A 12,619-nucleotide genomic window follows, 5' to 3' on the forward strand; every position below is an offset into this window, starting at 1 on the left:
CAATGAAAGTGTGCTATTTCCATTGATTCACTTCATAAAGATCAAATTAAATGAGAAAGGTGCGATAAATATATTCTTGTTGTTAAAGTTTAAAAATGGTAATTGCCATTGGTATATTACCAATAAAAATTATGTAGATGAAGGTTATCGATTCGACGCAAACCCACAAAACGATTCAAAGAAGAGCCAAAACACCAGAACATGATAAAAGCATTTAAGGTAACGAGTTAATTAAAATCGTATAAATTTCAATGCTAAGACGCGCCTTAGTGATCCGGACAGCGAAAAGTGAGAGTCCCCAGCGATCTGAGAGAAATTATAACAGGGCCCCAACGAAACGCCAAGCTGATAAAGATAGCTATGCATAAAATACTGGTTTTTCTCTCGGCTCAAGTTGTAAAATATAACTACAGAACTATGACACCGAACAAGTTATACCCTGAGCAAAAATAAAATTCATTGCAGCATTTATAAAGTGATACTACTAAGTCTATTTATCGCACTTGTGCTTTGGTCATAATAAGTTTAGATACGTTTTAAGAGAAACTTCAGCAACTCAATATAAATAAGGTATGTTAAAGACATTTTTTACAACCGATCGCAAGGCTGACATTACAGTCAATATCGACCGTGAAAGAGAAGAAATGTCTTTTTAAAGAGCCGCAAAGGCAGCCGACTTTGACGCACTTCGTACTTGTCATCGTCGTCTGGGGCCCGTCTTTGGCTTCGACGATGTGTATTGGAGTTGAGCTGTTGGAGCTGTCGATTGTAGATACTTGATCGCTTGGCGTCTGCTGGCTTCGCTTAGCATGCGCATGCGCTACCGTTTTCTTGGCCAGTTGTATTTTGGCCATTAGCACGTACGGAGTTGCTCCCGCGCCTTGAGTCTGCGCCAAGTGTGAAAAACATATAAATGCGAGTAAACGCAACTCAACTTTATATAAACTAAAATTGAAGTTGGTGTTTAACACACTTTCGTCGGTTTTTGCACGAAAGCGAAAGTTGCGTGTCTTAGTCGACTTTATTACTTGGTGTTTACAAATCACAATACTGAAAAACAGAGAAAAGGCAGAAGATAAAGCAGATCACTGTAAAAAATACCTACCGAACTTTTAAAAACAACCGAAAGACAAAAGCCTGTGAAATCACCGACTACAAAGCGGGTCAATAGCAACCTTCGTGTCATTTACGTTTCTTGACTGATCGTCGTGCCAAGATGCCAGCAGCCAGTTCACATCCACGGCTGTTCTTCTACTTACTATGCGCTGCCTCACTCTTGGCCGTCTCGAAATCGGACACCGGTAGTACAAAGAACTCTTACTTTATGTCTTACTTTTACTATTTAGTAATTAACTTTATTAATCCATTTGCAATGCCGATATTCTATCGTTTTGTAAATGTTTGTCTTACGTAAAACCATGTACAGAATATCAAATAGTTGTATAGTTTATCGATTTAAACATTTTGAAAAATTACTCGGAATGTGTATATTTCCAAAGCTTGTAAATATTTGAGGCTTAAAATTTTGAAAGAGATATGGTTTCCAGGAATATCAATCAACACTTTGCTCTGAAAGAAATTTGTGATAATAACTATAAGTCTGTATGTTTTTCTTTAGTTGTACAATAAAAAAAGTTTTATATGTGATGGTGTTTTACTTATTTCTTATGTTTATTTAGTATTTATTAACAACTCGGAATGGTATTTTATTATATTTTCGGCTATATGTACAATATTTTAAGAATACTGGGAACGGAATTTTACATATATATAAGAAAATGACCTCAAAGAGAACAAATTAAAGTGGTTAGCCTTAGCCTTGAATAATAATACAACTAGTTTAGTTAATATTTCAATGACGAATACCGTTTATCTTGAGCCTATTAAAATTGTAAGACTGTCACATGTTGCAAAAAGAGACGTGCTTCCAATTCAATGCCATCCTGATGTAAAACAGATATACATAATTGCAGGGCCTCATAAAACTTACACATTCACGGCATTCATTGCCAAGTGTATTATTTTAAAAGAAGGAAAGAGTTAAATTTGTTTTCCTTAGAACTCATAAGCTTCTAATGTATTTGTAGCAGCAAAATAATAGTTTCAATTTATCTAAAGAGAGACTTTTCAGCTGATATCAAATTTTTTCGGTTTTTCTCTGCCGACGTTCCGCTGCCCATGATCTTGACCACCTAATGATCAATATGCCCAACTCGTTTGCTCCGTTGGTTTCATTGACATCAAAATTTGCTCTCGGCTCAGACAACTCGTTTGTGCACACAAGGTTAATAGTTGAAACTGTTAGGCGATCGCCCTGGCTCTGGGCTTGCCGGCTACGTCAGTTGGATTGATGCGGAACTGATTAACATAATACGCGGAAGTTCGTGGTGGATGATTAAGCAAATTTGTTTGTTTATATTTTTGATACTTTTTCGTTCGTTTTTTAATGCATCGAGAGACTTGAGCTACTAATCTCGATTCAAGAAGGAAGTATTTGGTGAAAGAACGTATTTTTTATTTAAGCAACATAGAATTAACAAAACCGTGTCAATGGAAGCGTTATATCTTTCTCTGCCGTAAGTGTTTTGTTCTGCTGCTCAATCCTATGATTCTCGTAGTGCCACTTGAACCACCATCAGAAGACTTGGCTTACGACGCCGCCTTACAGCTTGGCTTACTAAACTATCGTCTTAATCTACTAAGCCACGAGGAAGAATCTAGGCAACTTAGTTTGCCAAACATAACCCTAGGTAACCTCGTCAATCGCATACCCTGTAGCTGTGATACTGGACTATGCAAATGTTGTGCTGGTAAGTTTTAATCATTTGCCTCTATAAAACTGTAAACGTCCGATATTCCCTCGTCCGATTTCAGGCTTTCTTTCCGTAATTGGCATGAACAGTTGCACAGAAGTTGCGTATCGACCTGATGAATTTTCCTTTGAGTTGCGCATGCGCGTCAACAACAATATTTGGTTCCGTCAAAAGGTCTCCGGGCAGAATCCTCCTCCATTCTGCTTCCGGCCGCCACGCTTTAACTTTGCTAAGGCTTGCATTCAGTTTCATGACATTTGGTTTGTCGGACGCAACATGCACGTCTGCATGTACATGTCAGGCGAATTCCAGGGCTTTGAGTTGTTCGAAAGGTAAGATATCCGGCGTGATGATCAAACGCACATTTAGGAAACATCTCATCGATTTCAGAAACTTTGATTGTCTCTTGTTTGGTGATCACGGAGTTAAGATTGTTCCCCCCGAGCAAGGCTATCCGGTGAGACCGAACGATGTTGACATTGATGATGGAGACGACGAGATCGAGGACTACGATGAGAATGTAGTCCGCAGCTTAGCAGAAAAGATGGTCGGCTAATCATTTATGATGGTTAGATTTACTTATTTATTTATAAATATAACGCTCAACTCACTGATAAAGTAACTTAAACAGAACTCTCTTTAATATAATGGGTTATAACGATGCGATTGTCGGCCAATTACTTGAGCGAGAGATTCCACCAGTGGCGATGATGCTTTCCAAAGTTCAAGTGCGAAAACTGCAAAATGACGTGCTCTGCATCCCTTCTGTCCTGATCTCCCCCGTCCAGTGGCACTTGCAGCAGCCCATTGAAACACAAAGTAAAAGGGGAAATCAACACAACCAACAATTTGTAAAGGATAATGCAACCTTAGGCTGCATCTGCGCCGCATGTGCAACACCTCGATGAGCGAGGAGGGGCAGGGCGCTCTAAGCATTGAAATGCATATGCACAAGCACGTTGACTGTTGCACTTCGTTTGACTCGCAGTTGACTGTAATAAAGGACTTTTAGGCTGCAAGGATGCAGTCCGTAATGGTAGCTGCAGCCACAGGACAACCGACAGCCCGTGCCAAGAGGAGGGGTAGAGTATTATTTCGCACTTGACTGCTCTGAATGCCAGTCGAGCTTCAGTCAAGTGCTGTGCAATAAAAGCGTATTTTCACGGCACATGAAAACATGGGCTGGGCTGATGCATTCAAATGTTATGCAAATAAAAAGCCATGCAGGAGGAACAGACCCCTTAACATAGCATCCCAAGTACTGGAGTATAATATTAGCACTCTTTATTATTGGCGTTTTAATTAAGTTCAACCGGACATTTTGTTGAACATCTCTTAAATTGTAGGTTTGAACAGTAGTTTAAAATCCAATTAAAAAACAATAAAAGAACCCCTGGTCAATGCATAAAAGGTATGAGCCATAAGCTGACCATCCAGCCCCTCCAACAGCATAAGCCTAATTTAAAATGCAAATGTGAGTGAGTGTTTATAAAGTTCATTTAGCGCTTGTAATTGATTTGTTTACACATCGGACACGCGACACTCACACATGGAACTGACCGTCCTACTGACCAGCCCCTGACAAGCCATTCAGCACTAACAGATACGGACACTGACCCACAGGGGAAGCTCGAGGCATGGAGAGGGGCGAACCGGCTGGCAGGACGACCCTCTTTGTTCACTGTTGGTTGTCCGTTACCCAGCGCAACAGGTATGGACTCAAATCGCTTAGGGCATTGGTCAGTTGATGCGATTTTCCACGATACCGCCTTTTCCTCGGTGTTTGTCCATTCCCTGGGGTCAATTATGTTATTTCCGGTTTCATGTGGTCAACAGGGGATAAATATTTATATCACGGTCAAGTGGTTAAGTCCGTGGCAAAATTTCCCCAGGCAGTAAACCGGATTGAATGTTATTCTTCGGCTTCCCTTGAACAGATTATGCAATAAAAATAGGTACAGGATGGTAATTGAATAGATTACGTTTCCAGGCGGTTTTAATCAGTGTGGATGAAATTGCAGTATGCTTGCTCATTACTTAGACACGTATGCCTGCAGAAACATTTATTTTCTTTTAGTTAAATCCCAGACAGTTCTTCTTTCCACGACAAAAATAAAAAATTTAAAGCAGAAAAACTACCCCCAAAAGTAATTAAAACTCTCGGTCCTTTGGCCCAGACGAAGACGGTGTCTACCTCCACCTATAAACGAATGTTAATCAAAGCAGAATATAGAAAAATTCAAAAAGTCCGTATGGACAGAGACGCTGTCCTTGGGGTTTAATTTCTTTTACATTTTTATATTTTGCTTAAAGGAAATGTGGGAGTGAAATTAGAGGACTTGGGTTCCTGAAGGATGATGTGGAACATCATCACCAACATCATTCCTTTTTAATATTTTGATTATCGAAATTTGGTATTTTGGACTAAAAAGTTCCTGTATAATAATTGTCCTTGTAAAAATTTCAATCGCAACGATATGTTTCATCGGTTTTGGTTTTATCAAGCCTTTGATTTTAACGTTTGAATGTTTTAGAGACGCTTACTTTATTTCAATTCATAATCAACATCAACACACACATACTCATTCGTGGTAGTTATAGGCATGTTTATTCAGTAAGAAAAAATGTTATATTTTCATCAAGTCTTTTCCCGCGAACCGCTAAAGAGAGATACGCATAATAAAATCAAAAGGATACGCACACAACCATCTCACAAATCCAATACAAATGCAATGAACACACATAGACACGAAGTCCTGTACATAAACGCGATTTTCATGCGTGATGAGCGGGAAATTTCCCCTTTTTTGGCTGTACATAAAGCTACTACATAAGTAACGAAGCAGAGGCTTCCAATTTTCGGGGTGGTATGCTTCCAAAGGGTTAAAATCTGTGCCTTTCGAAAGGCAAAAACATGCGTGAGCTGTTGGTGTATGTGTGTATTTGGGAAAACGGCGTTGCCAGCCTGTCAGAGGAATTACTTAGGAAGCCAAAGAAGAAGACTAAACAAAGTCATTTACATAACTAACGAAGTGGGTGAACAAAGGACCGGGGGAAAACGTACAAATCGCGGGGAAGTTATAGGAAAACGAAGGAACGCGGAGGGGTTTAGCGCGTGCTGGTCGTGGCCAACAATGAAAATGGCCACAAAAGCGCATCATTCATTTTTCAATTTACATCTCACATAGAGATTCTTAAAACACATTAAAGACCTAAAGGGTTTTCCAGCACAAGCATCTATTTATTTTTCATCGCTTCTTAGCTTGCTGAATTATAAAATCAGTTATAAAAATATGTTTATCACTTGATCAATGCTACACAATAAAAAATTTTGATTTGCAACTCCCAATTTCAAATAATATTCATATATTAAATTTACAAATACAACAACCTGAGCACAGGCTTAAACAAAATGCTGACGGCTTGACTCACAAGTCCGACGATTCACCGAGCAAACCCATATCCGATAGAAAATTCGCTTCTTGGTGTTCTCATTCCAAATACAGACTTTGGGAGATTTGCATTTAACCCCAAGTTAGCTCCTCCACCAAGTATTAGCTGGTCAATGTTTTCAAAAGTTTTCTGCAAGTTACAGGTTACATAGTTTAAGTTTCACGAAAATTTTTGAAATATGTATTTACGGCGAGGCATTCTGAAAAGTTTGGTCGACTAAATTCTCTCCGTTGATAATATTTTGTCAAATATTAACAGATATTTTCTAACTTTCGTTTATATACATAGAAGAAAACCAAATAACTTTTTAAGATTATATATATTTAAATATACATAAATAATAGGCAAAAAATTTGTTAATAATAAAATAAATCTGACTGTAACTAGTTTTTACCCAAAAAAATACTTAACAGACCTGCTCGAAGTATAGTCGGATTTTGTTTAAGTTTTTATAATTAACGATCGATGTTTGAAAAAGCTTTTTCGGGATAAAAAAATGGTTTTTTTTCCTCAAGGAAATATAAATTTAAAAACAAATGTTTGTTTAACGACAAGATATGTATTTTTTATATCTAGCAAAACAAGTGATCGAAAGCGATCGGACTTTTAGTTTCGCCGTAGTTCATTTCGAGATGTGAATTAGTTGGCATACAGATGTTTTTTACTACAACTAGGAAAATACTCCACACTTTGTTACTTTAAGGTAATTCTTGAGATGTAATACAATAATGAAATGCATTTTAAATATGTGCTGTGGCTCCTACAGTTTTGATGCTAGAATAAAAATTTTAACTGAAATGTAATGTTCTCATCAATACCTATCCATTGACCCATTTGCCACGTCCACTTCAACGCCCACAAACCGCCGACAAACTTCAAAAAATCGTAAGTATGAACGTGAATATCTCGGAAACTATCAAATATAGAGAATCGGGATCTTAGATTTAGATTTCGTAGCTTTGTAAGCAGCGAATATGCCACGCCCACTATAACGCCCACAAACCGCCAGATAAAAAATTTTAATTAAAATGTATTGGTCTCGTCATTACCTATCGATTGATCCAAAAAAAAAATTTGCCACGCCCACTCTAACGCCCATAACGCTTAAATCTGTCTACCGCCGGTAGGTGGCGCATTTAAATCTCGCTTTGCTGCTTGCATATTTCCATTTCCCTTTGGTCCCTCAAGCTGAGTAACGAGTATCTGATAGTCGAGCTACTGGACTATAGCGTTCTCCCTTGTTAATATTAAGCTACTTAATTTTTATACCCGGTACTCGTAGAGTAAAAGGGTATACTAGATTCGTCGGAAAGTATGTAACAGGCAGAAAGAAGCGTTTCCGACCCCATAAAGTACATATATTCTTGATCAGGGTCACTAGCCGAGTCGATCTAGCCATGTCCGTCTGTCCGTCTGTCTGCTTGTCCGGATTAACGCTGAGATCTCGGAAACTATAGGCTAGGATAGCTAGGCTATTGAGATTTGGCGTGCAGATTCCTGAGCTTCTTACGCAGCGCAAGTTTGTTTCAGCAATGTGCCACGCCCACTCTAACGCCAACAAATTGCCCAAAACTGTGGCTCCTGCAGTTCTTATGCTAGAATAAAAATTTTATCTGAAATGAGTTGTTCTCATCAATACCTATCGATAAAAACAAAAAAAAGTTTGCCACAAACTTCGAAAAATCGTAAGTATGATCGCGGATATCTCGGAATTGGGATCTTAGATTTAGATTCCGTAGCCTTGTACGCAGCGCACGTTTCTTACGCGAATATGCCACGCCCACTCTAACGCCCACAAACCGCCCAAGCCCGTGCCGCCCACAATTTTTATGCTAGATAAAAAATTTTAACTGAAATGTAATGCTCATGTCAATACCTATCGATTGATCCAAAAAAAATTTGCCACGCCCACTCTAACGCCCATAACGCTTAAATCTGTCTACCGCCGGTAGGTGGCGCATTTCAGTCTCGCTTCGCTGCTTGCATATCTCAATTTCCTTTTGTCCCTTTAGCTGAGTAACGGGTATCTGATAGTCGCGGTACTCAACTATAGCGTTCTTCCTTGTTTTATCTCATCATGTTAACCAGAGATCCCGTAAAGCTAAAACTTTAAATTGAATAACCGTATGCTCGAAAAATAAATGTATTTTAGCAATATTCTCATCATAGATTTTGTTCTGAAAACCAACTGAATCCTTGAGGAGACCCTGGTACATTAATAAAACAAATGTTCTAAAAATACGTAAGAAACTCATGTTAAATTTTTGAGTGCGCCTTTTACTTTAATCTTTGGTTCCCACGCAAAAAATGTTCTTTGGGCTCCACCAAAAGTGTCAAGTTTGTTTTAAGATAATATTTACAAGCACCTTGGCACTTTAAAGGATGCTTCACAGCATACAACAACCAAACGAAAAGAAAAACTTAAAACCAAATCGAAGTGAACGAAGGTAAATAGACGGTTTGCTTTTTAACTGGGTGGTGAGTTTTTGGTTTGCTTTTCTAAGGATTTTTATTTCCGAAAAGAATAGGAGGGTGGATAGACCTTCAAGATGCAAAATACAAACTCAAAGAAGTGACACACAAAGTTTAGAGTTGAAGTATTTGAATACTTCGCCATGCAAAAACCATCTCATCGTACTACCCCCCTGTTGATAAGCGCGAACACCTTTCAATAAGAGCACAGCCGCTGAATATTTAAAACTGCATTCATTCGAATGTGTTTTTATTGGCGCACCCTCGAGGCTGCCCGGATGTGTTGTCCTTTGGGTTTTTCATTCCAATATCCGCCGGTGATAAGTTGAATTATTGAGAAGAGTCTGCGGCGGCGACAAAAAGGGCCTTGGTCGATGTCCAGCCAACGGTGTTTTCGATGTTCTTCTCCGTTGTCGGAACTTCCCCATCTCTGGCTTTCTGTCGGCCCTTGATTCGATTTTGGTCCTTGGGGTTGCCATGCCGCCCGCATCAAAGGAAGACGTGATATATTTTATCTGATAATATTTTTTACTTAATGTAGAAATTTATTGGCTTTAATTTATGCTGATTGACAAGTTAATGTTAGTTTTTTCGTTATTGACGCCGTTTAAACACTCAAGATATGCTATGTATAGCATTTGGTTGATTTATGAAAGTCATAACGGAGGGCCTGAGAAATCGCTTAGCGCTTAATTCACGGAGAAATTATATTGATGAAGTGAAACTTGTACACACAAAAAAAGTCATGGATAAAATTGAAAAAACATCTATTCAAAATAGATATGTGTGTTTTCTTGTTGCATTAGTTACTATTAAAAAGTAAAAGAAGAGATCGATATAGTCGACGGCCTCGCCTATCAGATACCCTTTACTCAGCAAAGGGGAGTGCAAGGGCAATGGAAATAGCGTGGCACCCTGCTTAAAAAAACTTGCGCTGTGCAATAAGCTCTGTAATCTTTATGCTAAATCCCAACATTCTAGCTTTCATAGTTTCTATGATAGGAATTTGAATTGGTATGTCCTTCGTTGTTGTGCGACTCACTATTTCATTGGTCAAGTTGGCAATTCGATGGGTTGAGCCCACTTAACTGCTATATTGGTGAATTTGACCCAATTGTTTTTTTTGTGTGTACTTGTCCTCTTTAAGTCATCTAATAACTAGTAGTATTTCCATTTAAAGGAGTTCATAAACTCCTACTAGCAGACTAATTGAAACCGACCCAACAGTTGGCCACACAAATATATCATAAATGTCAACCCATTAGACCATCCACTGATGACGGCCAAAGTGCGAGAATGCGTGTCGTATGTAAATTACTACAAATGGAGAAATGGGATTTTGGCAAAAGATCCAAACATGCAAAGGACATCGAAAGGGCGCACGCAATAGTTCGGGTTCGAGTCTTCAAGTGCTAATAAACTACATGCACATTCCAAATGCGCGTTATTAATTTATGGGGGCTAATAGTCGGCAAGATAGACATCACATGCAGGGAATCCATATCCTGCCGGTCGAGCTATCTGAATATTTATCAATCGTAACTTCTGTGTGAAGGACTGCAAGGGTGTCACTACCCGCTGGGGCTGTTTTATCGTCAACCCTTTGTCCCTCGTATCACGCGAAAATGTATGGGCATATTTTATTGTCCGTCGACCACTGAGTAGTCCACACCCACGAACACATTGACAACATCACTTCTTGGAAATATATGTGTTCGACCCTGATTATCGGAACAGGCGATACTATTTATATAATTAAGGAAAACATTTTACTACTTTCCCAAGCCAATTTCTTTTCTTGTTTGCATACCAGCAAGCACACATACAATATGTCCTTTTATTGTCTCTGAAATTTAATTAACAAAAGGGTCAATTGTCGCGTGTAAGCGGGGTCCTTCTACTCAACGTCGCCTTACTTCCCTTTTTGACCAAATAATATTTTTGATTAATTTATGAATTTTCGTGTGAAAATATTTGTTTTCTGTATTTGTTTATGCCCTCATGGATCTGCATTGCGTGTCGCTCATAAAAGTTCAAGTTTAATGAGAGAACATTTCAGTAATTACTTTGAATATTTTTAATCGTTTGAAAGTGTTCCATAAAGATATGAAGGGGGGTTGTGAAATAGTTAGAAAATGAAATCTTAACTTGTTTTTTGCCGACAGTTATCCTAGCAAGAACATGCTTAAATTAAATGGCCCCCATTTATTTTAAGATCGGATTATAGAATCGCATTTACCAAGCAACCGCTACTTTAACAAACTATTATTAAAATTAAATTATAACCAAAATCAAATAAATCCTTTGCACACTGTGCTTCTCATTGGAAGTAAAATCGTCCCCTTCAAGGAAAGTTGACAAAAGTTTTGCCTACGCATAACAAAATCAATAACTGACTTCTGAACTTGTCTATCCATTGCTTTGCTTTGGGTTATATTAAAGTTTTGGGTTCCACATTTAAATTTGTTATTTAATCGCAAATCGTTTCAAATACAATTGCCAAGAGATTGACATTTAAAAAATATTTGTATGCAAGCCAATGCACTGATGTTTCTTCTTACCTAAGCATCACAATGCGGTGCCCAGCCATGAATTTTTTATGGCCATTTTTAAGCAACACAGCTTTGGACTAGTGCGGCTGCACAAAGATAGCAGTAACCGTTATAGCACAGAAGCCCGTCAGCAAACACTGCTGTAGAATTAACCCAAGATAGACGCAAGACTCGAAGCACACTCAACGGCGCTGTCACTGGCAAATGTTTACCCTGTCGAATGAGTAGGAGTCAGGAGCAGAGATGGGAAATGGGCAGGCATGAATAATAAATGCTCCAGTACCGTCCAGTTGGAGTATATGCTAAACCGTCAGTAATTGGAGACAACCGAGCACTTAGACATACACGACCACCTCACACCCACCACTTACGATTTTTACACACAACCGGAGAGAAACCCTCTCCCCTAATATGAGCTTTCGCCACGGTAATTAACTTTACAAATCGCATGCAAGTGTGTGATTAATTATTCCAAAACCGGACACTCAAACTCGCAAACCGGACAGTTAACCCATTTCGGCATCGATAAGGGTTGAACCCACAGCTGTGAAAAAGGAGTTGCGGGGGTGTGCTGCAGGGTTTTTGACATTTAAAATTTGTGAAATACATTTGATGAATGTTTGCTCATAAGGCGTAAATTGAAACTATTCTTGACCATGGACCCAAAACTTGTGGCCGTTTGACCACATGCCACTTAGCACATGGTTTGGAAAACGTGCCCCGACCACACCTACTCACATCCCGGTTCAATTTGGACGGTCGCACATATGTTTCCTAGAAAAGGGTTTCTTTGGGTCAGTTTTCTTATCACCATCAAAGTTTTGCATTAATTATGACTTGGTCAACACTTCGTTAATCACACTCGGCCAGGCAAGCGAATTTCTTCTGTCTTGTGGTCAAGGACATATGCGTGTGTGTAGAAGATTTATTAGATGCTTATCGCTAAATTGAAAATTGGGTGTACAACGCCGTGTCGCTTTTAAGGCACGCACGCAGCATCCTTTTCAGGGATTCTACCCCCACAACCGAGCAAGTTCTTCGTTGCTTTGCTATGCCATGTTTTGTATTCAAATTCACATCTCCACTGATCCTTATATTTACAACACAAACCCTTGGCATTCATCCTGAACAGCTGTTTATTCCAGCTACCAATTCCTAAAGGTGGGTGAGATACATAGAAGGAAGGGTTAGCTTGGGGTTGTTGACCGTGACAGCATTGCCATTTGCACGTCAATCCAAATTAAGCTGATGCAGAAGGATGATGGTTTGGGTCAATTGAAAATAGATTGCATTGGAATGTATGTCATGTATCAAGGCATGGATTCGTGC

The 12,619-nt window shown here is 39.0% G+C and overlaps 1 protein-coding gene across 1 annotated transcript; it reads left to right on the plus strand.

The window, feature by feature from the left end:
• Positions 1-920: 920 nt before the first annotated feature.
• LOC119551448 lies at positions 921-3,369 on the plus strand. The gene is made up of 4 exons (XM_037860791.1): positions 921-1,301; positions 2,619-2,810; positions 2,875-3,145; positions 3,204-3,369. The coding sequence occupies exons 1-4, from the start codon at positions 1,217-1,219 to the stop codon at positions 3,367-3,369; spliced, it is 714 nt and encodes a 237-aa protein (XP_037716719.1). The 5' UTR covers positions 921-1,216.
• The last annotated feature ends 9,250 nt before the right edge of the window (positions 3,370-12,619 follow it).

The sequence above is a fragment of the Drosophila subpulchrella genome, chromosome 2R, assembly GCF_014743375.2.
Source record: "Drosophila subpulchrella strain 33 F10 #4 breed RU33 chromosome 2R, RU_Dsub_v1.1 Primary Assembly, whole genome shotgun sequence".
Lineage (NCBI taxonomy): Eukaryota > Metazoa > Arthropoda > Insecta > Diptera > Drosophilidae > Drosophila > Drosophila subpulchrella.